The 27,568-nt window shown below is 39.8% G+C and overlaps 1 protein-coding gene across 11 annotated transcripts in view; it reads right to left on the reverse strand.

Annotated features, from left to right (window-relative positions):
- Positions 1–852: 852 nt before the first annotated feature.
- The window catches only part of NRCAM (neuronal cell adhesion molecule), a 181,895-nt gene continuing 155,179 nt past the window's right edge, over positions 853–27,568 (reverse strand). For 8 of the 11 annotated variants that reach the window (XM_075344998.1, XM_075345001.1, XM_075344997.1 and 5 more), the window contains 6 exons: positions 21,580–21,636; positions 17,856–17,969; positions 17,231–17,380; positions 12,312–12,443; positions 5,165–5,243; positions 853–3,267 (listed from right to left, as the gene is read on the reverse strand). In XM_075344998.1, the coding sequence (XP_075201113.1) occupies positions 3,030–3,267; positions 5,165–5,243; positions 12,312–12,443; positions 17,231–17,380; positions 17,856–17,969; positions 21,580–21,636 (770 nt within the window). In that variant the 3' untranslated portion in view covers positions 853–3,029. The remainder of the gene's footprint in view (positions 3,268–5,164; positions 5,244–12,311; positions 12,444–17,230; positions 17,381–17,855; positions 17,970–21,579; positions 21,637–27,568) is intronic. The other 3 variants (XM_075345002.1, XM_075345000.1, XM_075344999.1) reach the window with 1 other exon arrangement.

The following is a 27,568-nucleotide window of genomic DNA, read 5'->3' on the forward strand; positions in this document are numbered from 1 at the left end:
GTGGAGTTAAGGTTCTCAGGGATACCTTTATAATGGCTGTTGTAGTTAAAGCTGAGAAAATGATTTTTGATTTACATGTTTGAAGAGGTATAGAGTTGAATATATATGAACACTGGACCCTGCGTGGTCTTGATTTAACCGATTCTTTCTTCCCCTCCTACTTTTCCCTCATTCTTACTCTCCTTCCTTTTATTATTCCTTTAATACTTGAAATGTTATAATTCAATACAAATGGATTAGTTAAATGACAAATATGGGGTTAGTAACATAGAATTTAGAGTAACCGTCTTTGTTTTCCACCGGAAAGCAAAATATTTTCTGAGTAAAGGTCTATGAGACGTTGAAGTATGGGGTGCTATTGTTTCTTTAGACTTATGGTCATGATTCGGACTTACAATATCAGTGACGAACATAATTGATGGTATCTGACCACTGTACTATGAGAGTTTATAATTCTGATGTCTTTCCCCACCCCTACCCCCCTTTCTCCTTGCTCTTCCTTCTTCTTTTCCCTCCTTTCATAATTTTGTTTCACTTGTTGTAAAAAAATTCAATAAAAAGAGATTAATCATAATTAGCATGGTCCTTGAAGTACCTATCAGTCATTTATGGCATATTCGTTAGATAATCGGAATCTCTAACCCAAGTTAGTTTAGCTCCATGTATCCATGATGTCATATATTATTGTCAGACAATAGGTGCAATTTGCAATCACACAGCTGTAAATTGCAGAGATTTGACTGATGGCAAGAAGTGAATGTGGCAGATATCCAAATATCCCATTCTTTGCGTTTTACAATGTAATTCTTATCTTACTAGAAGAAATGTAAAATGACACATTCACAAAGCGGCTGAAAGTTGAATACATTTATTAATATACAAAATGTTGTTTTTACACAAGAGAGTCTGCAGGTGAACCACAACATGCACAGCTTGTGTTAGCATGTGTTACTTGTCCGGAGGTCATTGATCAAGGACTAAGGCACAATTCTCATGCTCTCTTGTGTCAATTCTAAAGCATGGCAGTCACAACATGAAGAATATGCTACTTTTAAGGACGCAGACAGGTTACCTTGACAAGCAGACACATCTTTTGCTATATAAATTGACACAACACAGAATTATGTCACAGTGATTTCCCCTTGATAAAAGACCGTCACAGCCACCGGTAACCTATTGAAGTCTCTTCATCACCGGATACTGCCCAGTTGTGCTTTGAAATATGAATTGTATCATTTCTTTGTGTTCCTTCAGGTCCCGTTAAGACACTAAAATTTGTTGCTAAATCCTAGGGGTTAAAGGGCTGAGTGTAAGTTGAGGAAGGGTCAGGAGTGTATACACAGCTGCCATACTTGTGCTTTATTCCTATAGTGTCAGAGGAGGAATGGTGAATAACATACTGGCACAAGTTACAGAAGACTGCGGTAAACACAATAGTTCACTATGTCATATCACAGCAAAATATATGCATTTAACTAGATGCCTTGAAAATCCCATGCACTCCATTGGCTAGATTTCTTCTTAAACAGTACAACATAATCTTTGCTTTATTTCTCTGTCACATCTACAAGCAATAGAAGCATCTAATCTTTCTGTATATTTACAAATTGAACAAAATATCTACATATAAAAGCTCACTTAAAATTAAACTTGATGCAAGTTATGAAAATGCAATATATTGGCAAATGAAACTGAGCATTGCTTCAACCATAGGCTGTTATATAATTTCATATGAAGCTAAACCACAGTATTGGAATAGTTTACGTAGTCACGATAAATGTTTCATCAAGGGTAACGACCCAACGCGTCATTAAGAGGACTGTTCTCTTTTGCAGGATTTTGTTCTTTAGCTCTAATAGGATACCAAGTAGATATTTGCGTACAAGTCCTAGGTGCCGATATTCGCTGAGACACTTTGTGAGAAGCAGATGGGCTCGTTTAGAAGCAATATATGGATCCCAGTGCATGCTGTGCTTTCATATCTCATAGGGTCAAGGTTCGGGCTACGTACACTTTGTTGTTCATAGCTATGTCAGTAAACAATGGACCAGCAGCAGCATATAGACAATTTCATTTTACAGGGTTTTTTTTTTTTTTGCTCTTTTCCAATAATGCTTTTATAACGTCTTTATCATTTACACAATTTACATTTTTGGCAAAAGAAACGATACTGTAGTTCATCAGTCTGCGCTAACATACCCAGCAGAGCAGTGCATCATGGAATGCATATCAAATAAAGGCACTGAACAATATGCAGGGGGGTCTGGGAAGCCAGGCGGTCTTCCGATGTCCCCTCAGTGACCGTGAAAAATACAAATCCCAGAATGCATTGCAAAGCTAATCACTCAATGGAATCGATATAGCCGGTACGAAATACAACACTGTACGTATAATACTTTATAAGTTGAAAAGGGCTATAAAATGATGGGTGCAGAGAGCATATATTTGGGTCTGAATAAGTATCAGCAAATGCAAGTGTCATACTTAAATCATTAAGCCGCCATATAGATATATTTATATTCTCGTCTTTTGTAAAGACATGGTTGATTATACAAGAATTCACCAACTTCACCAGCAATGTCCACGTAGACATTGAAGTTCTACACATTGTCAAACTACTATAATACTGACAAAAGAAACGGACTCTATACCCAGGTGTCTGACCAAGGACTGTATAACAAAGGACCATACCATGGCTTACATACACTGGCCGGTAAGTGACAGGTGGACCATTTCATGCATTATGGGTTCATCAAAGAAGAAGGACTTTCAGCTTACTTCATTTTGCTACATTGTAGATTCTGTGCATGATTCTGAACACTGTAGAAGAACAATACACCCTGAACAAAAAAAAGATGAATATGTTGAACCATTACACCGACATCCAGGACCACTTACAAGAGCTTGCATTTAGAAAGTACTGTTCAACGTATGGATATCTCAACGTCCCGTGGACCACTGAATGAAAGCTGAGTGCATCGAATGGAACATGGCAGCTTGCAAAAGAGAATATGACCACTTGAAGATGACTACACAAAGGAATTCATGGCATTGACAGGAGATGGGGCCTCTGAACTTTCATTGCCTTCTACAGGTTCTTTTTCTTTTTTGCCGCTATATTGTCCAATGAAGGAGCCATCTTCATTAAACTGTCCATTTACCCCTTCTCCGTAATCCACTAAACTGTCATCGCTGTCTTCTTTTTTCACAGTTCTGTCTGACGGGGTACGGCTTCCTTTCTTAAGAGGTTTGTGGTCCTCTGCATCACTGGTAAAGAAGAAAATGATTTTAGCAATGTAGCACTTATTCAGATCATGATTAAATTATTACAATTTCCAACAATCAGGCTTATATAATAACATTTTACAGATAGCACATATGTGCTGTAACCCACTGTGGAAAGGTTTGTATGAGGTATAGTATTGGTGTGACACCTGTAGGAAGTCCAACAAAGTATAGCCCAAAATTCAGAAACTGTTTCTGTTTACAAACTCATAGAGGGACACAAAGAAAAGGCTATGTTTTCATACTCTTCTTATGATCTTCCGTGCCCATGTAATGCCTAGATGCTGTATGATTTTACTTATAAGAACACACATGTAACCGTTTACTGCATGGAAAATAGTATTTTTATAAACAACAGTATTGTAAGTTTGCTAATGTCCACTATTACCTTCCAAGTAACCTAAATATCCCATAAACAATTAAAAAAAAACAATCACCTAAGGAAATGAAATTGCATTTATCTATGCTAAGAATCGCTTTTACTAGTATGTGAGCTTTATTTTTCACTTGAATACTACAAATGTGATACTCCATTATCACTGCACATACTACTATATTTAGGTTTGAATAGTCATATTTTTGGAAATATTTCTATTAATCAAGTTTTTTTTTTAGAAATCAGATGTCCAGCCTCAGGTGGTTTAATGTATTATTAAAGGGGTTTTCCAGTATGATACCGATGACTAGAGATGAGCGAACCAGAGGTTCGGTGTCCATAGCAAATACAGACTTTACAAAAAAAAATATAGTTCGGGATTGGAGTTTAGGTGTTTTACATATGAAAAACATTTGCGTAAGCATCGCTGTGCTCAGGTACACTTGGTATGAGGTGCTTTTAGTGTTTGAACAGCTCGCACTGGGGTTAACAACAGAGTGATAAGATGTAGTGTGCACCAAACAAAAAAAAATGGACACCCCCCCGCCCATCTGCCCCCAGATGTGATCTGTTTATGGCTGACTGCATGTGGGTGGCGACCCGAACTACCCAATTAGAGACTTCCATTGGGGTTCAGGTCAAGTCCAGGTCCCAAACCGAACTTTATCTAAATTCCAGCTCAACCTGCCAAACCAAACTTCCATGGGTCCGCCTATTTCTACCTATGCTATGGATAGGTCATAAATATTACATCAGTATGGGTCTAAGAAATGGCATCCCACTAATCAACTGTTACCAACTCTGGCAGTGGCTGGACATAAAAGCAGCTACATATATTGTATAGTGGCTAATCTTTAGTACTAAAGCTGACTAGGATCAGGGAGCAGCCATTAAACATTGTAAGGAGATATGATATTTCTGTAAACTGTTTACATCCAGCTGCTACTGGAGCAGGTAACAGCTGATCAGTGGGGATGCAACGTGTTGGAACTACACTATGGGACATTGATGTATCCTACAGTTGGAAAAAATTGTGAAATAATATGGTATCAAATAATGTAGCTATAAAAGAGTTAGAAATAAATATGACAACCTAAAGAGTTTTGAACTGTCACGAACATGTCTAAGAACTCTTGAGCGTTCAAAAAACTCCAGGCGATCACATGTATTTCTAACTTTTATATCAACATTTTTTTATGAAAATGGAAATAAAATTAAATCATTTTTAGTTTTTTCCACTGGTGCCGGAATACTACAATAATTTTTTACTTCACTTTGAGATCACTGGAAGAGACTGCCCTGGAGTCCTCCGATCATTGGGAAAATACAACTGATTACATTTCTCTACCTTCTCATTTGTATATCCTAAAGATAAGTCATCAATATCATAGCAGTGCAAAACTTCTTTAAGGTCCGTCTTTCATCAACAAATTTTGTTTTTGCGTATATTATTTTAGAGGCTGAATATTAAAGCATACATGTGTACCCTGATAAATTCCTTACCTGTATTCACCAAATGTCCCATCATCCTCTTTCATAGGCTGTATTTCAGGGTCTGCATGGGCATCTTCCTTTTCTTTAACTATTTATAATAAAAAGAGAATCGACCATAAGATAAATGAATAAATGCATATGCAGCATACTGCCTATTACATGGAAACATGTATCAAGAAACAAAATGGTTTGACATGAATTACTTTGTTCCTCTGACTGCTCTTCCATTTTATTTGTATCGCGGACAGTAAAGAAATTTCAGGATAACTTGCTTTCATCATGGAGAATAATACATAGGTAAAAAGAATATAATTTATATAATCTATATCTATATCAGAGGCCAACTGGGAAGGATTGGAGGTGGGGCATGTGCCACAAGTGCAAACAGCAGAGGTGCATCATCAGGCCACTTGATATGGCGATCCGAGTCCCCAGGCAGCTACATTTTGCCGCCACTAAGAATTGAATTCAGCTGTTCTCAGAGCTAGCTGTCAAGTGTAAAAAGAAAGTGAAAAAATGCTAGCTCCCAGCATTCAATTGTACCTGCATCTTTAAAGCACAAGTACAACTGAAGAACTTCCGGGTCAGGATGACATCAGCAGCATGATTAGGTCAACTGATCACGCTGATGACATCATTCCTGTGATTCACAGTAGGAGAGGAAGACTATAAGGTAAGTATGACAATAGGCAGAAGGGGCAGGGGGAGAGTACAATGTGTGAATAGACAGTATGGGTAGGGGGGAGGATATGTGTGATGAGACCTGTTGTGTTATTAAAGGATAAAAACGCCTGTGGCTAATGGGGGAGGGGGGCCTGGACACATGATCAGTCAAATAGTCATAATCCATGTACATTATAAACAGTAATTTGACTGACCATGCTTCCAGGTTCCCCTCCCCCAATAGCCACAGGTGTTTTTATCTTTTAATAGCCGGTCTCTCTCTGCCCATATATGTAGGTTTTAAAACCCAGAGAGAAGTAGTAAAATAGAATAGCACTCAGTATAATGATATTGCCGTGATGTGGTTATTGGGCAGGTATGAAAATGGCCAATTTGATATGCAAAACATCTAAAAAAAATTAATTATATTTTTTTGTTTTTTAGTGCTTTAAAGACAGGTTGCACTCAGAACACACCTTGCCATGGTCGACCAAAGCAGTTCAGTATATGTGCTCAGCATCATATCCAGAGGGAGGCGACCAATGACTTATATACACATCCAAGGTCGTGAAGGGGTTAACCACTAGCAACAAAAATTAGTACACTTCTAAGTGAAAATGGACAAATTGTGCCCAATTGTCAACTTTTCCTCCCAAAATCATGTGACTACTTAGTGTACCAAGATCTCAGGTGCGAATGGGGAGCATGTGTGTTAAATTTGTCGTTATCCCTCACAAAATTGCTCATACTGTTCACTTCAAAGTTCAACATCGCACCTCATGTCAAAGAATTCTCTGACACTCTGAAAAAGAGAACTGTTGCTCTACATAAAGATAGCCTAGGATATAAGAAGATTGTCAACACCCCGAAACTGAGTTGCAGCATATCAGCTAAGACCATACAGTGATTTAAGAAGACAGGTTCCACTCAAAACAGGCCTTGCCATGGTTGACCAAAGCAGTTCAGTGATTATGCTTAGCATCATATCCAGAGGTTGTCTTTTGAAAACAGAAATATGAGAGCTTCCAGAATTGCTGCAAAGGTTAAAGTATTGGAGGGGTCAGCCTGCAGTGCTCAGACAATATGCCGCACACTGCATCAAATTGGTTCAGATGGTGTCAAGCGTGTGTGGCGGTAACCAGGTGAGGAGTACAAAGACAAGTGTTTCTTGTCTATAATTGTCAGTGAAAGGAGGTAAGGGGAAGGGGGGATGAATCCAGCACCAGCAAAAATGAGATGGTTTACATAACAATCAAAAATGTATTAGAACATGGAAGTTAAAATAGAAAAAACGCAAATTGTCAAGTAAAGACATCATTTACATCCTTACGTATTTCAGACAGGGAGTTAAAAACATGTCCTAAATCACCTATGACCGAAACACGTAAGGATGCACAGTACAGACCAAAAGTTTGGACACACCTTCTCATTCAAAGAGTTTTCTTTATTTTCAGGACTCTGAAAATTGTAGATTCACATTGAAGGCATCTGTAACAGTGTGTCCCTCCCCCGCCTTTGCTCATGGTGTAATAGTCTGTCTCTCCTTGACTGTCCTGTATGTATTACTGGTGGGGGATTGTTTGTTCTTCTCAGCATAGGACTTCTCCAATCCACAACTTGGTAAACAAGAAAGAGCCAGGACTTCTAAAGTCCTTTCATGTATCAAGCATCCAGGCGGAGTTGGACTCTTCTGCCCACCTTAGGGGATGATGCCAGGAGAGAAGAACAATGAGACCCATGTTAGTTCAGTTAGTTGGATCTCGGCTGGAGAAGGACTAGGATCTATAGCTGAGGCTGGATCCTAGGGCCTGTGTATGGACTATTACAGACTGGAGATCAGTGGCCACGTGGGATTGTGTTTTGTTGTTCACCCTGTTGGACTCAAGGAACTCATATAAGGACCATTGCCATATTTTCCATGGCATTGGCATACCGGGAGACGCCCCTGGATCTTTTGTTTTGTTGTGGACTCCTTGCAGACTTTAAGGATCTATATTTATGTTTGGTGCTTTATCTTTGTGGTTCCAATAAAGCCCTTTGGATTGTTCCTTGGCCTGGCGTCCCTTACTGCTCTGGCGCATACCCCGTTACAGCATCAAAACTATGAATTAAAACATGTGGAATGAAATACTTAAAAAAGTGTGAAACAACTGAAAATATGTCTTATATTCTAAGTTCTTCAAAGTAGCCACCTTTTGCTTTGATTACTGCTTTGCACACTTTTGGCATTCTCTTGATGAGCTTCAAGAGGTAGCCACCGGAAATGGTTTTCCAACAGTCTTGAAGGAGTTCCCAGAGATGCTTAGCACTTGTTGGCCCATTTGCCTTCACTCTGCGGTCCAGCTCACCCCAAACTATCTTGATTGGGTTCAGGTCTGGTGACTGTGGAGACCAGGTCATCTGGCGTAGCACCCCATCACTCTCCTTCTTAGTCAAATAGCCCTTACACAGCCTGGAGGTGTGTTTGGGGTCATTGTCCTGTTGAAAAATAAATGATGGTCCAACTAAACGCAAACCGGATGGAATAGCATGCAGCTGCAAGATGCTGTGGTAGGCATGATGGTTCTGTATGCCTTCAATTTTGAATAAATCCCCAACAGTGTCACCAGCAAAGCACCCCCACACCATCACACCTCCTCATCCATGCTTCATGGTGGGAACCAGCCATGTAGAGTCCATCCGTTCACCTTTTCTACAAAGACATGGTGGTTGGATTCAAAGATCTCAAATTTGGACTCATCAGACCAAAGCACAGATTTCCACTGGTCTAATGTCCATTCCTTGTGTTCTTTAGCCCAAACAAGTCTCTTCTGCTTGTTGCCTGTCCTTAGCAGTGGTTTTCTAGCAGCTATTTTACCATGAAGGCCTGCTGCACAAAGTCTCCTCTTAACAGTTGTTCTAGAGATGAGAAGGTGTGTCCAAACTTTTGTTCTGTACTGTAAATGATGCCTTTTCCTTTCCTATTTGCGGTTTTTCTATTTTAACTTCCATGTTATAATAAATTTTTGATTTTTATGTAAACCATCTCATTTTTGCTGGTGCTGGATTCATTACCCCTTCGCCTTACCTTCTTTCACCGACAATTCTTGGATTCCAAAACGGGCTGCTCTGGAGGATCCGTGCACCACTCATTCACCATGGGACTTTTCATCCTAGTAAGCTGAAAATACTTTATTTTGTTTCTTGCCTATAGTCAAGCATGGTAGTGGAAGTGCCATGACTGCTGCTGGCTGTGGGGAGCTACAGTTCATTGAGAGAAAGCCAACATGTACTGTCACATACTGAAGCAGAGCATGATCCCCTACCTTCGGAAACTGGGCCGCAGGGCAGTATTACAACATAATACCAACCCCAAACACACCTTCAAGACCACCACTGCCTTGCTAAAGAAACTGAGAAGGTGCTGGACTGGCCAAGCATGTCTCTACCTTAATTAACTTTCATCAAAGTTGCAGAAAAGCACTGCACTTTGATTGACTGTTGTAACATTGGCGGGTCTTTGTGGGTCGGTTCTCAGCATTAGATTCCTCCTCCGGCGTCCTCCTGACCTGCCCCCTGGTTTTTATTTCTATATCATGCCACACCACAATTGCTGTTGTTGACGGACGGAGCGTGTGCATTGACACAGTACTCACGTCTTCATTTACATGGCACCGGAGTGCACGCATGTGCGTATCGTGATCTCTAGCGCCATTTTATTGAACACACTGCGGTGAAGACTATGAGAAGCATTGGCGCATGCACAGATTTTTTTTACATCTGCGCATGCGCCGATGCTTGTCATAGTAATCTCATAATGTGTTCAATAAAATGGAGTCGGAGATCATGGTACGCGCATGCGCGGACTCTAGTGCCATTTTAATGAAGACCTGAGTACTGTGGTAATGCGCACAAGCTGCCAACAACAGCAATGGCGGTACAGTGCAATATTCAAATAAAGAACAAGGGGCAAGCCTGGAGGACACTGGAGGAGGAATATAACATCGAGACCTGACCCACAAAGACCTGGCCATGTTGCACGAGTCAATCAAAGAGCAGTGCTTTTCTGAAACTTTGATTAAAGATTTAATCAACCAACAATCAGATCTTTCTATAACAGGTATGCCTGGATTCAGCATCTTAGTGCCAGTATGGCACTGCCTTTACTTCATATAGCAAAATCCTGGTGGTTGGTTCTCTTTTAATTGTATACAGGAAGAAGCGCCAAACTGAATTTTTGCACTGGGTTCAGGAAAACCTAGATTTGCCTCTGTCTATATGAATTACAGTTTAAAGGGCAATTTCATAGTTAGTAAAAAAACAACTTTCTCACAATCATGCAATGCTTATACTAGTAAAACAGGCTATATTACAATCATAGAATGGTAGAGTTTGAAGGGACCTTAAGGGCCATTGGATCCAACTCCCTGCCAGTGCAGGTTATCTTAAATCATCCCAGCTATATTTTTATCCAGTTTCCACTTGAAGATTTCCATTGATGGAGAGCTCACCACCTCCAGTGGCATCCTGTTCCACTCTCTGACTGCACTGTAAGAAATGTTTTCCTAATTTTTAATCTGAATAATTATTAATATTATATGTAAACGAATGAGAATGGTGTATGACATGCTATATATATTTCTAATCACATTAAAATTAAATTTTTATATGTTAAAAAATTATAATAGACAGCAAAATCACAAAGCATTTTCGTCTCTTTTTCATGAAGTTGGAATAGAAAAATTCTTTGCAAATTTCCTACTATCACCACTATATCAATAATTAGATGAGTATTTTTAGGGCCATGTTACACAGGCACATACACTGCCGCCTGGAATGAGTACAATATAGGAATTTGATCTGCGCTTGCAGTTTTATATACAGTATATATATATATATATATATATATATATATATATATATATATATATATATATATATAATATTGTAATCATTCCTCTCCCTCCTAGTGTTCATTTTACTTTACATTGTCACCACAACCCTGTTTAGATTCTGGCCATGTTTAAACTGGGTAATGTTTGTGAACATTTTTTGCATGAATGATTGTCCTGTTAATTCACTTCCCTTTACGTTTTTACCTTACCGTACTTCTCTTTCTCTGCCTGTGTTCAGAGTATTCAGCCTTGTCATACCATTGTGTAACTGTAAGATACTGGGTTTCCATGGAGCTTGTTGTGTTTTCTTGCCCTTGTCCAACTTGGAGTCTGTTGCCTTGTCTTGCCCTTGAACTTACAGTCTAACCTGCCTATACATCCCGGTCCAGTATTTTGTGCTGCTGGCTCCTGAATCACTCCTGGCTCGTTTCTTGACTTCCTGCTGCTGCATGTTAGTTCTGTGCTCTGCTTCACTACTGCTCAGCTGCCTGCAGTCTGTGGTGCATTATCCTGATCCTGGCCGTGGTTCCCTCTCTTCAAGACATTTAGGAAAAGAGCTAATATTGCTGGACTTCCTTGAGCTGTAAGAACTTTGTTTCTCTGTTCAGTAATCAGTGTACTTTATCCAGGACTCAATCTGTAAGGGCTGTGTGCTGGACTTGAGCGGGACTTTGTCAGCCCAAGAAAAAGTACACCGGTGGCCATTTGTTTGCTGGTTGCACTCTTGCATATTGTTTTTGGACATTCTCGTATTAGTACTCGTCGCACTCCTGCATATCATTTCTGGACATTCACATATTAGTGCTGGTCACATATAATTTTTGGACATTCACATATTAGTGTTGGTGGCACTCCTGCATATTAATTCTGGACAATCACGTATTAGTGGTAGTCGCACTCTCGTTTATTATTTCTGGACATTCACATATTAGTGCGGTTTGCACTTGCATTTAATTTGTAGTTTCCCACTGTAAAGCTGGGTTTACACACTGCAACATCGCAAACGACATCGCTGTAACGTCACCGGTTTTGTGACGCAATAGCGATGTTGTTTGCGATGTTGCAGTGTGTGAATCCTATCAGCAACCTGGCCCCTGCTGTGAAGTTGCTGGAAGTTGCTGATCACTACAAGTCGTTCAGGACCATTCCTAGGTCCTTTGTTTCCCGCTGTGCAGCATGAAGTTTCAGTGTGTGAATCCTTTTCAGCGACTTTGTTAGCAACTTCCCTTTCAAAAGGCTGCTTATCAACGTCCAGGTCCGGATCGTTGGTAAGTTGTTGGCCAGGTTTGCCGGGTTGAACGCTCACCAGAGACTTAGCAGCGACTTATGGAGATCGCTATTGCGTCACCAAACCGGTGACGTTACAGCGATGTCCTTTGCGATGTTGCAGCGTGTAAACCCAGCTTTATTCTCTGTTATTTACACTGTATGTTTATTTGTTAATACAGAGTATTTACCCAACCCTTGCCTCAGTTTCAGTATATTCCATGCTATTAGATTAGAGAGTATCTACATAAGTGTTGCAGTAACTTTCCAGATCAATGTTCACATCGATAATGTTAGAATAATACATGTAATAAAATATCTAATTTTTAAAAAAAAATATTTTCTTGTCTTACCTGGATATTTTCCACCCTTATTTCTACGGATAAAGCAAACTATCAGCAGAACTAAAATAAGGAGGGCTACAGCACACATCAGACCAATAAACCATCCTTGGGTAGCTATGTCAACTTGCCGACTGGCCATAGCTAAAAAAAAAAAAATTAGAAGTACAGATAATTAATGAATAACAGGAAATGAAGGTAAGACTTTATCCAGAATAACTAAATAGAGAGAGAAGAAAGAATCAGATAACAAAGAAATGGTAATTTTCTCCCTTTAAAATGAAACATCAGACATTTATAAATGCCTTTCCCAACAATTTTACAAATAGCCGCTTATTGTTTTTTTACTGTACAGAAGAACATGAAAACACACGACATGTAATAAATACGACGAAAGACTAAAACACCAATGCACAATCCATTGACATCCTTGTGATATCCATTAAGACCTATACAGTTTACAAGAGGATTATGATGCATAATTATTATCAGGAGTCTGCTTGTATAAGGACAAGTTAAAGAAAATGTCTACTGTAGAGGTCAATGTATCCCCTCTAGTCAATAGTGACCCTCACGTATTATAGTATGAATATGCTAATGACAATGTGTATGTCCTACATTAACGTCTACACAAACGGAGTCTTTGCATTACAACTAAAAAATATTTACTACTTATGGTAATTGTATACTAGTATGGAAAATAAGCCTTTGAGGACAATGAGTTCATTAAAACCCTAATGTCTGTAGAATTATTTCGACATGATGAGGAGCAGAAATAGCAGTCCACTTATTCACACAGTGACAATGAGAAGACAGACATTTTTGTCACTGATTTGCATGCTCTTTTGACCTTTGCCTTTGAGAAATTATTAAAAAGATGCCTCTAACTTGGAAAAGCCCTCTTTAACCACCTGTTCTTTTTTACGTCACGGTTTCTGTTTTTCACAGTTTTGGGCTCCAGTGCAAAATGTGGACGAATTCTAACCATTTAGTCCACATACAGCATTCTGAGTATCATCAATACTTCTTAAATTTCATTTTTTTTTTTTATAAAGAAGTAATTCTGTCTTCAATGAGTATATTCTCACCTAAATGATCAAATTATTACAATATAGAACTGCTTATTAAAGAGAGTATCCACTATTTTAACACTTAAGGCATATTCTTAGGATAGGTGAAAAATGTATGATCGGCCCGGTTCAACACCCCACAACCCCACCAATCAGCTGTTTTTGGTGCTGGCAGAGGCAACAGGCAGCCAAAAATGCTCAGTTCCGGAGCTTCTTCGTCTTTGGATAGCAGCCGCATCCGCGTACTGCACGTCTGTCCCTATTGATTTGAAGAGGAGGCGGATGTGTAGTACCCGGCCGCGGCTACTATTAGTTGACGCGGCAGCTCCAGAACAGCTGCCGGCTGCCACCTGCACAGACAACAGATGATCGGCAGGGTACCGGGTGTCTGACCCTGGCTGATCAGACATTGGTGACCTATCCTAAGGGGTACTTTGCACACTACGACATCGCAAGCCGATGCTTGCGATGCCGAGTGTGATAGTCCCCGCCCCCGTCGCAGCAGCGATATCATGGTGATAGCTGCCGTAGCGAACATTATCGCTACGGCAGCTTCACATGCACTCATCTGCCCTGCAACATCGCTCTGGCCGGCGAACCGCCTCCTTACTAAGGGGGCGGGTCATGCGGCGTCACAGCGACGTCACATGGCAGGCGGCCAATAGAAGCGGAGGGAAACATCCCGGCTACCTCCGTCGTGGTGACGCAGGTAGATGTTCCTCGCTCCTGCGGCTTCATACACAGCGAAGTGTGCTGCCGCAGGAACGAAGAACAACATCGTCGCTGCAGCTACATTATGGAAATGTCGGACACTACACCGATGATACGATTACGACGCTTTTGCGCTCGTTAATCGTATCATAAAGGATTTACACATTATGATATCAACAGCAACGCCGGATGTGCGCCACTTTCGATTTGACCCCACCGACATCGCACCTGCGATATCGTAGTGTGCAAAGTACCCCTAAGGATAGACCAGCAATATAAAAAAGGGTACAACCTCTTTAACAGCACTCTTGACATTTAGCTCAATTTTAGAGGTGGCTACAACCTCTGCACACCCTAAAACTAATCCACTGCTTTCAAAGCTCCTCCTTTAGAACAGAGGAGCTTTGTCAAGGAAGTAAATTACCTAAGCATATTTGTCATCCAATTGCACGTAAAAACTGAACTGCTTATGTGATGCCCTCACTGGGTGTTGATCCCAGCAGACCAGCAGGCTCAATGGTTAGCACTGTTGCTTTGCAGTGATGGGGGGTCAAATCCCACCAAGGACAAAATCTTCAAGGAGTTTGTATGTTCTCCCCGTGTTTGTGTGGGTTTCCTCTGGGTATTTAGGTTTCCTCTCACAGTCCAATGACGTACTGGTAGGGAATTTAGATATGAGCCCCAATGGGGACAATGACCATGAGGTTTGTAAAGCACTGAGAAAATAATGGTACTATTAAAAGTAAGCAATATAATACTACCTATTGAATTGTGTTAATAGTTTATCGCACATCAGGAAAACTATATTTTTATTTCAAATCTATAAAATCAAAGACAAGTATGAGGTGTCAAAATCCAAAAGAGGAATTACAAGTCTTTTAGGAGAAAATGGTTGACGCATTTCGAAGCGTGATGCCTCTCATACATAACCTGAAACACGTCAACCATTTCTTTTGTATAAGGGACTTGTAGTTCCTCTCTTGGATTTTGACACTTTATCCTTGTCAGGGATTGTTTTTATTTGAAATAAAGTATACAGTTTTCGTGATGTGCTGGATTGGATTCTTTTGCATTGCTCTATGTGTGAAGTGTATGTTAGATGATTAATACGACACCCATTAGGAAACATACACTATATGGACAAAAGTATTAGGACACCTGCACATGTGCAGAAGCATTTATGAGTTTCTATTCCAATTTTATAGGTGTTAATGTGGCATTGATGCCCTCTTTGCAACTAAAACAGCTTCCACTCTTTTGTGAATGCATAATACAAAGTTTAAGCGTGTGTCTGTGGGAATTTTTCCTAATTTATCCAAGAGCAATCAGATAAGCACTGATGTTGGACACTAGGGTACAGTCATGCTGGAACAGAAAAGAGCCTTCTTAAAACTGTTCACACAAAGCAGGAAGCATACAATTGTTCAAAATGTTTTGCACATTCGTTGCTGAAGCATTAAGATATCCCTTCACTAGGACTAAGGGGCCTACTGCAACCCTTTGTAGATACCATATTTTTTGGTTTATAAGACACACCAGATTATAAAACGAAACCCAAATTTAGAGAAAAAAAGGTTGAAAGTGGTGGAGTGGGTTCACAGAAGGCAGGAGCGGTGGTGGAGCAGAGCGATGCTGCGGGCGGTGCAACAGGCGGGCGTCCCAGATACTGTCCCAGAAACTGTTGGCGGCTGTGCTGGGGCAGATGTGCTGGTGCTGCTGGGCTGGTGCTGGGGTGGCTGTGCTGGGGCAGCATTGCAGGTGCAGCTGTGCTGGGGCAGCTGGGCTGCTGTGGCAGCGGCAAGCAGAGATCTCATCTGCGCACGCGCCACTCCGGGTACCATTTTCGTTAAGTTTACTGCTGGGAGATCAATGGGCAAGAGGTGGCGCGTACACAGATGAGATCTTGAGCTGAGAGCTCCATCTGCACACACGCTGGCTCCGGGTGCCATTATTTGAAGCCCCCACCACCTGTAGGCCCAACCACCACCCGTGCCGTGCACAGCTACCGCAGACCGAGCACAGCCGCCGCAAACCGTGCACAGCCACCGCAGACCGTGCACAGCCACCGCAGACCATGCACAGTCACCGCAGACCATGCACAGCCACCGCAGACCATGCACAGCCACCGCAGATCATGCACAGCCGCCGCACCATTGCCCCTGCCTCCTGCTACCCCTTGGTAAGCTATATTTGTATTTTAATATGCACCCCTCCCTTTCCTCCCAAATCTTTTGGAGGAAAAGTGCGTCTTATAATCCTAAAAATACAGTAAACCCACAACATTAGGTTTCCTACACCAAAGCAGTCAGGCAGATATTTGCCATCTCCACATTCGTCTATCAGACTGCTCAAGTGGCAGTGTACTTTACACCACTCCATCCGATGCTCGGCACTATAAGGCTTGCACGCAGCTGCTAAGTAATGGAAAAATCCAAGAAGTACTTTTTTGTGCTGATGGTATTGTCAAAGGAGGTTTGGAACTCTACAGCTGTTGAGTCGGCAAAGCATTGCTGACTTTTATGTGCCTTCATATTCAATGACCCCACTCTCTAACTTTACGTGGTCTGTTACTTCATGGATGAGTTCCAGTGGTATTTAAATGCTTCCACTTTTCAATAATATCACTCACAATTGATTGTGGAATATTTAGGAGGGAGAACATTTCATGAACTGACTTGATGCAATGGTGGTATCCTATTTCAGTACTGTGATTGAATTCAGTGAACTCTTTAGAAAGATCCATTGAACATACAGTATGCGTCCCAATAGCATTGTCCACATAGTATATAACACATCATCTACTCCAAAGTACCACACTGCAGCCTGTCCAATACCTTGTACTTCCTAATAATTCTAGGAGTATTATCAGAAATATATCCAGAAATTGCATTTGTAAAGTATCCAATCAACAGATGTTGGTAGGGGTGATAAAACACTTAAATAATAATAAGAGCTCCCAATCTGAATGTCATTCGTACAGATGTCAATATATATATAACATGGACAAACAGGCCGTTTAACTCTTTATAAGCTGTTCCCTCATTGAAAATTATGATGGAAAATTGTAAACCCAATTGCTTTTCCCCTTTACAAAGATGAAGATGTCCCTGAAAGATGTGAGGCACATGAGTTTCTGCACAAATGCCTCACCTGGACCTGTCTGAAAAGTTTCTTCTGAATACAAATCTGTATGAACATCAGAATAAACTTGGACTTTATAAGATGTTCCAGGAGATAAACCCTTTAATACAAAGGCGCTCCGAGTACCATTTATAGTTTCCTCTTTCCAATCTTCTTTGTCTAGGAGAATTTCAGACAACATAGGAATAACTTAAGAATATGTAGGTTCTGATCAATTGCACTAAAGTGGCATGCAATGAAATCTTTAGTTTTAGACATTATGATGTTGGACTTGAAGCCATGGACAACATTCAACGGGATTTAAATACATGGATTCATTATAAGTGGATTTTAATAAAAAAAAAAATAAAACTTCCCCAATGGAAAAATTTAAGCTTTTGGGTAGAATAGTGAACATAAAGGGACATTCTTTGACCAACATCGGAGGAACACTCAACACAAATGTACTCCTATAAAGATCATATAATCTTTAAGGGGCCCTCTCAAATATCAGCAAGTAATCTTCAAACATAATTTATGAGATTCAATCATCTATACTTAGCGCTTGAGTGGCATTGTCTTACAATGTACTTGGATTGGACTTTAAGGGGGTTTACTTTAATCTATGGTCATTTTTATTTAAAGAGGTTCTTACTCAATTCTACATATTTAACAAAGAGCCTGGTATCTACGTTCTCAAAATTCCAAACGACAGTAGCTGATGTTTCCGCAGCAGTGATATTCTTGATCAGTGGAATATCGGGTCGAGCTGAATATTGAGTAAGGAGACAGAAATTAATCTTCATAAATGCACAACATTTCTACATTTCAGGCATGCATCACTACTTAGTGCTCAATTTCTGGAGAAGAAAAGAGATCTAATCACTCTAATCTAGTCATCTTGACTACAGTAAGATCTGTATCCATCACAGAGCATGATATTCATGACTCTAAGGTATTGCGCTTTATCAGGAAAGGTCCATTAAAGGGAGTCTATCAGCACAAAATGACTGTTCAAACCAAGCAGAGGCGCTTGATGCACTCTTGGGGAGTCTAAGCTCTTCATTGCACCATCCTACCTACTTTTTTCCATCTTTTCCACCTTCCTCTTCACTGATTGACAGCTCTGGCTTTACGGACAAAATGAAAGATGCAAAACTATTAGGTGGACTGAACTCAGGAGTGGACATATCATTGGTGAAGACTGTATAGTCGCACAGGAGTCCAAGAGGTTAGCAAGCCCACTGCAACCTCCAAGGCAGGTAGAAGTGTGTATTATGATATTGGACTGCAACATGCCCCTATATTGTACTTGCACAGTGGTGATCGTCTGTCTGTGTCCGCCACTGACTGAACTGTTTGGCCTTAAAAAGGATGAACTAAGGTCATGTCATTAGTTTAAACAGTCAGTTTGTGCTGACAGACTCCCTATAAATGGAATTTGTCAGCAGGTTTTTGCTCATTAGTCTGAAAGTACCATAATATAGGGCAGGGATGTGTCACTTATTAGGCTGTGTGTTGTAGACACAACTTGGAGACCCATCTTGGAGTTTTGAGATTTTAAATCCTTTCAGATAGACAGCAGGACAATGGCATAAATTGCCCCCCACCTCCCCATTTTCCATAGTGTCTTTGCAAAGCAGGGGGGTATGCAACACACAGGATGTGGCCTGGCATTTAAATTTTAAAAATCAAAAGGAGGATGAGTGAAAGGATTAGGCCTTTTGCTCCCACACCCCTACAGGTACAGACAAGACACAACTTGGAAACCCAACTTCTAGTCTTGAGTTTGAAAAGCCTTTCAGGCAGACAGCAGGACAGTGGCATCAATTCCCCTCCCATTTCCAATGGGGGGCTAATCTATGTAATCCTGTCCTCACCACTGATAAGAAGCTTGCTGACAATACATAGGGTGCTGACAGTCAAGGGTTGGGGAGTTATACACAGAGTAGGAGACTTAGCTATGCTACATCCATATTAGACAAAACAGGTATTCTATGAAAACTACACCAAGCAGCCCAATAAGTGATATATCCCTGGAATCAGCTTTTCTTGTCCAATGTTACGGTGCTGTCAGATTATAAAGCAATAACCTGTTGATACATTCTCTTTAATATCAGTATTACCTGACCATAGGGCTGCCCAGTAGATTTCATTGTACCAATATTAAAGTGGTTTTCCACATTAGTAATAAGTTCTGGAAATACAAAATGTTTCCACTCAATGACACAGAGCAGAAAAAACAGTGAACTATTATATTGAGCTTACAGAAATGTTGCATATTTAACATACAACAAAAAAAGTCCTTTTTAAAGGCTGTGTAAAGGCCAACTTAATCGCTAATAATAAAGTTGAACTTGGACATGACATATTTGACCATATTTATTTTTCATTATTTCCTATAATATGTCTACTGTGTATCCCTAGCTTTAAGGCTTCTTTGTAATATTCATTCCAGTAAATGAAAATCAATAGTTTTACATCTCCAAAAATTCAGACTAGTCCACCTCGTAATGCATGCATATTTCATTCTGTCTACGACTAAGGCACTAAGCGGCACATTAATGGGGATACTTTCATTAATGTGTTGCAGATTAATAAAACATGCTATGATTTTACTCTTCGTACTTATGCATTATATTTTACATAGTAGATATGAATAGCCACGTCATTAATAACGTATTTGTATCTACGTGGATTTAACTGCTGAGGTTAGACCACGTGACGAGGTATTGATTCTAGTCATTGCCCCTGAGGATGAATATGGGGGCTCAATATGGAACATTGTTTGAGCACCGGACAGATTCCAGGCACATGGCTACACAAGGTTAATCTATTTGGTGGACAGCAGGATACAAATAGCCATGACAATTCTTCGGAAGTGGACAAGACCCAAGATGAAATTAAAGGAAATGTGTCATCCGAAAAATGACTGATTGTCTCAATTAGTTTTTTGCTTATAAATATATATATATATATATATATATATATATAGGCCTTTACAATTTATTACAGTCTTTATTACAATAAGAATTGGAAATCTTGCACAAATCTGACACTGGTCATTGTGACTGTTAAGACTCTGTCTTCCTGTTGTTTCAAGAAATCCACAATAAAAGACATTAGATGGCATTGTGGGTTATAAATCATTAAACAATAAGGAATGTATAATTGGTGGAGAAAATTGAACTTGATGGACCTTTGTGTTTTTTCCACCTATGTAACTGGCTGTAACCCAATTATTTGTACCTTAATATTACTAATGAGTAAGCATGCTCGGGTTGTACTCAATCGAGCATCAGGGTGCTCAGGTACACGCCATGCTCAGTTGAGTATCACGGGTGCTCGAACGTGTCATCAATGTAAGAAAGGCCACAAAGCACAGACTTCCTGCACTGCATAATGTGTGCACTCTGCCCAGGGAGAGACAGTCGGAATCTCTGAATTGCTCTCACTGGGGTTGAAACAAAGTTTTCAGATGTAATGTGTCAAATCCTCTGTTTATGGCTGGCTGTATGTGGGTGGAGAGCCGATCTGCCCACATCATTGACTTCCATTATACTCGTTACTCGAGTCTGACCTGCTTGACTTGAGGACCGAGTACCCAAGCATTTTAGTGCTCGCCCATCTCTAGTCACTATAAAGGGAGCATTGTGAATGGCAGATCCTCTGAGTTATCAGCTGCATACAGAGGCATTACCTGTCATTTCATTCCTGCCTCTCCTAATAAAGAGCTTGCTGAAAACTCTCCCTGAAAGCACAGGAAGTATCAGTTTAAAAGAACCCCAGTGGCTCGGGAAAAAATGGCAAAATTGCTAATTTGTTTTTGCTGTTAATAAAGACCATGATAGTAAAATAAAATGGCCAAAAATTTGGAAAAAAAATAAAATAAAAAATACATATAACACAAAAACCGGATTTAAACAATAGGTCATTTTCTGATGAGACAATAAGGGCCATTAGATATGTAGCTGTGCAGTGCATACAGGTGGCATCCCCACAGTTACTGCTTACGTTAAATGTTATAATAGGTGCTGCTAAGTTCATTGATGGACTATACGACAATATGTTTACTTGTTTTCTTTTTATGCATGGAATACAGTTGTAAATCACAGATCTAAGGTTTCCATTATGGTGAAGAGACAGGTGCTATTAGTGATTTAGCCTAGACGTGGCTCCAGTATGTGGCAGCCCCGTTACAAGCAGTAGCAAACAGCACCAGTACCAGAAACATGCACAGTACAGGCTTGTACAGGTAATACACTATCTAATGTAGAGGACTGCATTTTTTCTTAAGGTACACATGGCATGCATACTACATGCAGAACAAGTGCATATCTACAACAAAATCTATCACTCAACAAGACGAAAGACAATACCCCTGAAGTGCGTTGGATGGACAGTGTACGTAACAGTGGAAGTGATAAAAAAGGATTCTGCCGTTTATCCAGCACCAGCATGGAGAGTGAGAGAGAAGCAAAGAGAGAAACGTACTGTTACTGTCAATGGCGTCACACGCTTACCTGTTAATATACACATTCATGCAGTTCATGCTTATTTCAGTACAGTGTTAGAAAGCTGTGAAGTGAATAGTAACAGCTCCTAGCAAGGCACCTAGTCATGCATCGGAAGTGGCTTATTTACATCTCTAACATCAGAGACTACCAAATTGACACGATAGTTGTTACCTTTCTTTTCTGTGAATTTCATTTGTATTTCTATCACAATAAATGACAAATTAAATAAAAATACGCTTCACATAAACCAAATAGATGGTATACCTGAATGGCACAATTCTGTATACTGGTTACTGGTGCTCGGTAAATTCTCTTATGTGTAAGACTAGGTTTAGAGGGCCATTTTGAAAATCAAGCCAGTTACAACTCCAATTTGCAGACATGACTGGCTCTGTGTGCAGCATTGTGTGCTCGTCAGCATTGCGGACCTGTCATACATCATTCTGAGCTGTAAATGGACCAGAGCATGCCGGTTGCGAATGTTTCCAGGCAGACGATCGGACTGAGTGGAAAATCGGCCATGTGCACTGGTATACCAATTTATAATGGTTGTATGTGCGCTCCACGGTGTACCATGACAGCACACGGACGTATTGTATGCCCAACTGAACAAGCTATAAGGTTAAGTTCACATGAGAGTATAAAAAGTCATTCAATTTTCATTAAGTAAAAACTAACTACTTTTCATCAGTATTATAATCCATGTCATTAGTATAGCAGTCATTTTTATACATCAGCAGATAAATACAGTTTCCTATGTCAAAAATTGCAATGTATCTAAAAAACAGGATGCTATATGGATTTTCCGTATGGGATCTGAGTTTGCCACACCCGTAGACTTGAACAGGAGAGTCATCTGAAATACGGTAAAGAACAGTACAATATTTCTCATGGGGACATTCAGTCTGTGTGGAAAAAAACTATAATCCCTATTGAATAACATTAGTCCTAGTGCTGTTTACATGAGGCCAGGTTTTACACAGACAGGATTGGGACTGAAAATACAGTGGTGTGAATGGAGTCATGAGCCAGAGATTATTTCGTCACACCATGAACGGTTCTCTACTTGCTATTGGTAGGTATCATGAATACCACTGAGTGTGCTTTCTAAAGACTGAATCCCATAAGTATACATAATGATGAAACTTTAATTACTGTCTTATTTGCATGTGTCATAAAGATAGGATTATATTTTTCATTATGATTTTCAGCAAGAAAATGAATTGAGGAGTGTGAAAGGATGAAAACTAATAAACAGAAAAGCAACAAAGGATACACAGTCGCCATGTCAAATTATAGTGGTGTAATACATCATGACATACTACACAAGGAAGGCATTTACACTAGACCAGCCTTCTCAAGCAATTTCTTCTAGAGCCTCTCTAGCAAGAACATGGCCTTGTGGACCGTGTAATTTGTCAAAGACTAAAATCATTGAATGGTAGAGTTAGAAGGGACCTCAATGGCCATAGGGTCCAAACCCCTGAAAGTACAGGTTTTCCTAAATCATCCCAGCTATATGTATATCCAGTTTCTGCTTGAAGATTTCCAGTGATGGAGAGCTCACCACCTCCCGTGGTAGCCTGTTTCACTCCCTGACTGCCCTCACTGTCAGAAAGTTTTTCCAAATGTCTAATCTGAATCTACTTCCTTTTAGTTTCATCCCATTGCTTCTTGTACTTCCTTGTGCTAATGAGAATAGAGTAGTTCCCTCTGCACTGTGACTACCTTTCAGATATTTGTACACCGCTACTGAACTCACTTTAACATTAAAATATTAATCAAATAACGTAAATAAGGCCTGGAAAGGTTAATCTCTGAATACTCAGCTTAGCTACAGGGTCCTGATCTCAGCTCACCCATGAACCTTTACTAGGCCACACACTGACAAAAATACAACTCCCACATTTTCTATTGTAAGTCATCAATACCATGTGATTTATATGATATAGTAATTACCTAGTACACCACTAAGTCCTTCACTCTTTTTCTACTGAACTCGGAATAGATCTTGCTGATCTTACAGACAGGCAACAGTACTGGTTTCTCATACTTAAGACCCTAATTAGCAAATCTTTTCAGAAATCAAAATATACAGTTTGATCCCTCAGGTTCTGGGCAAAATGTATTGGCACAATGGCAATGAGGAAGGCATGAACATACACACTTTCTGGAGCTCTTCCAGGTTTAGACCAATATTGGGGAAAGATCCAAGAAACTACCACCACTAACTGGGCTCTCAAAACAATACAGTTCTAAGATAACATTTTCCGGTGGCAAATAAAAAAGATCATGCACATAGAGAACCCTGTGCTTTCCTTCATTGACCATATAGAGCAGCTTTAGAGTACATGATTACAATGGATGGACTTTACCTATTTGAATAGACATCTAGACACATTATGAAACAAAATGAATACACAACCTTATGCACTGATACATTTCATAATTTTTGTTCACTTCTCTCCCTAATTTCTCTTCAATTTCTTGATATCTATCTTTTTGGAATTAAATTAATAAAATGCAAAGTCAATGAACAAAACAGAAATCCAAATGAAATCATTATTTGGAGTAACCACACATTGCCTTTTAAATAAGTATCAAGGCATCAATTCTTCTAGGTACCCACGAACATAGTATTTGAAGGAACCTCCACCATGCAACACTGTTGCCTGAAAACACTATTGAAATGCTCTCTTGCACTTTGGTGAACAAAGTATCTTTTTTGGCCACAATTCTTCCATGAAGACCACTTTTGGCTATCACTTCTCCAAACAGTAGATAGGTGTAGCTGACTCCCATCGGCTGCCGCCAGTTCTGAGGTGATGGCATTGCTGGACTTATTCTGATTTGGAAGGCAAGTAAGCATGATTCTGCTTCATCTGCTGTACTCAGTTTCCTTGGCCAACAATTGCAACTATGATCCTCAAGTGATCAAATTCTTTATGCTTGTTCAAAAGAGCATAAACAGCACATCTTAAAAGCCCAGTCTACCTGACATAAACCTTGATAATGATGTATAACTAAATTGTGTCTTGCTTTTGTGCTCAGTCTTGCCAACATGTATGTGAAAAGAAATGGTCTTCAACAACCCCACCTTTGTAGCAGAATTTGGCTGTTTCTCACAGAGTTTTTTGCCTTCTACACAGCAATTTCTGTTTTAGCTAATGACTGTTTCAACCTACATATGAAAATATTGCTCATTATCACCTATTTGGTGTAATTAGTTACTCATATGTCTGTCTATAATCCTACAAAATCCCTGAATTTGTGAAAGTGTACCTAGAAGAATTAATGCTGTTTTGAAGACAAAGGGTGGTTACACCAAATATTGAATTGATTTTCACACAAGGATAAAATTGTTGGCATCCTACTGTTCAAGTAAGAAAAAAGAACAATGGTCACTTAAATAACTTTCAACAGGGGGAATACATTTTCTATTTAAATGTATTGAATATCAACTAATGAAAATAAGATATTGCTTTTTAATTGATTAGACGTGAACTCAAAGGTCAAGGTATATCAATTTTAGATCCCTCCATCTGTCTCTGTCTCGGCCAAAGTGGATTTCATGGAAGATGAAAAAAGAGGAAACTATGTTGAAAGTAATTCATAAAAAGGCAATATTGCATTTCACCAAAATGCATATTGACAAGACACAAAGCTTCTGGGAAAATGTCCTTTGGACAGTTGAGACAAATTCTGAAACTTTTAGGCAAGTCACATCAGTTCTATTTCACAGATGTAAAAATAAAACATACAAAAAAAGAACATGTTACATACTGTGAAACATGGAGGAGGCTCTTATTTTCTGAGGCTGGTTTGCTGCATCTGGCACAGCGGTGTTTTAAATTTGTGCAGGGTACAACGTAACCTCAAGACTATCAAAGCATTCTGGAGTGAATTGTGCTGCCCAGTGTCAGAAAGTCTGGCCTAATTCACAGGTCAGAGGTCCTCCAACATGATTATTACCCAAAACACACAGCTAAAAATATCCAAGAATGGCTGAGAGCAAAGCATTGGACTATTCTGAAGTGGCCTACTATGAGCCCTGACCTAAATCCTATTGACCATCTGTGGAAGGAGCTGATACATGTAGTCTGGAGAAAGCACATTCACACCTAAGAAAAGTCAAGCAGTTTGCTCACAATGAGTGGGCCAAAATACCTCCTGTTCACAGGTGCAGAAGTCTCAGAGATAGTTTCAGAAACTATTTGTTTGCAGTGATTGCATGAAAAGGTTGTGGAAAAAATAAAATATTAAGCTAAGTACCATAAATTTATGTCCAGGCCATTTTCATTAGTTTTCTTTTTTTTTTTTTTATTTTATTTTCCTATTAAACCACAATTGAAAAGCAATGTCAGATTTTCATTAGTATAGATAATTGCTTTTATCAGTTTCAATTTTTTTCAGTGACCATTGGGGTTTTTCTAAAGGGTGCTTTACACGCTGCGACATCGCTAACAATATATCGTCGGGGGTCACGTTGCTAGTGACGCACATCCGGCGTCGTTAGCGACGATCAACGATCGCAAAAACGTCAAAAATCGTTGATTGTTGACACGGCGCTCCTTTTCATAATATCGTTCGTGGTGCATACCACTGGTTGTTCGTCGTTCCTGCGGCATCACACATCGCTGTGTGTCACACCGCAGGAACGACAAACATCTCCTTACCTGCATCCACCGGCAATGAGGAAGGAAGGAGGTGGGCGGCATGTTCCGGCAGCTCATCTCCGCCCCTCCTCTGTTATTGGGCACCCGCTTAGTGACGCCGCAGTTCCATCGCTATGACGCCGAACGTACCTCCTCCTTGAAGGAGGGATTGTTCGGCGGTCACAGCGACGTCGCTGATAGGGCATGTGCGTGTGACGGGACGTAGCGATAATAATCGCTACGGCACCGATCACCAAATGTCGCACGAACGACGGGGGCGGGTGCTATCGTGCACGAAATCGCTAGCGATGTCACAGCGTGTAAAGCACCCTTTACTGTAATAATAGGGTACCAACAATTTTGCTCATGTGTGTAAATCTCACTTTTGCTCTTTCACTTTTCATTTGATAATTGCTAAAAAATCAACAATTAACATTTCTATTGAAAGCATTCCTAAACTTTGGCGTTCATTACAGATATCAGAATATTTGTGATATTATCACATTCCCTACACTTGTTTGTATGTTGTACCCCATTTGTTTTGGTAATAAAATTGTAATAACAATATAGAAAGAAAGTACAAGATATATTCAGCTTTTACCCAAGAGGGTTCCTTTTGCAGTTTATTATTTAATGGCTCTTTATCTTTTCTTCTAAATAGTGTCCTACTTTATTTACTTTATAATATATTTAAAAAACATTTATACAGATTTTTACATCTCTTATTAAATTCAATGGTAACTCAGTTTTCAGTAAACCTCGAGCGTCCTAATTCTTATATAGGGCTCAATTCAAATCATTACCAATATAAGATGCTTTAATTGAAGTGGTATGTGCTGGAAGCAAAATCAATTTAAAGGGGTTTAAGAATCAATCTTTTTTACAGAATAACTCTTATCCGTGAGCTTTGCATGGTATTGCAGCTCAATTTTATTCACTTGAATGAGTATGTACAGTACCGACCAAAGGTTTGGACACACCTTCTCATTCAAAGAGTTTTCTTTATTTTCATGACTCTGAAATTTGTAGATTCACATTGAAGGCATCAAAACTATGAATTAACACATGTGGAATGACATACTTAACAAAAAAGTGTGAAACAACTGAAAATAAGTCTTATATTCTAGGTTCTTCAAAGTAGCCACCTTTTGCTTTGATTACTGTTTTGCACACTCTTGGCATTCTCTTGATGAACT

Source organism: Anomaloglossus baeobatrachus, chromosome 4 (genome assembly GCF_048569485.1).
Source record: "Anomaloglossus baeobatrachus isolate aAnoBae1 chromosome 4, aAnoBae1.hap1, whole genome shotgun sequence".
Lineage (NCBI taxonomy): Eukaryota > Metazoa > Chordata > Amphibia > Anura > Aromobatidae > Anomaloglossus > Anomaloglossus baeobatrachus.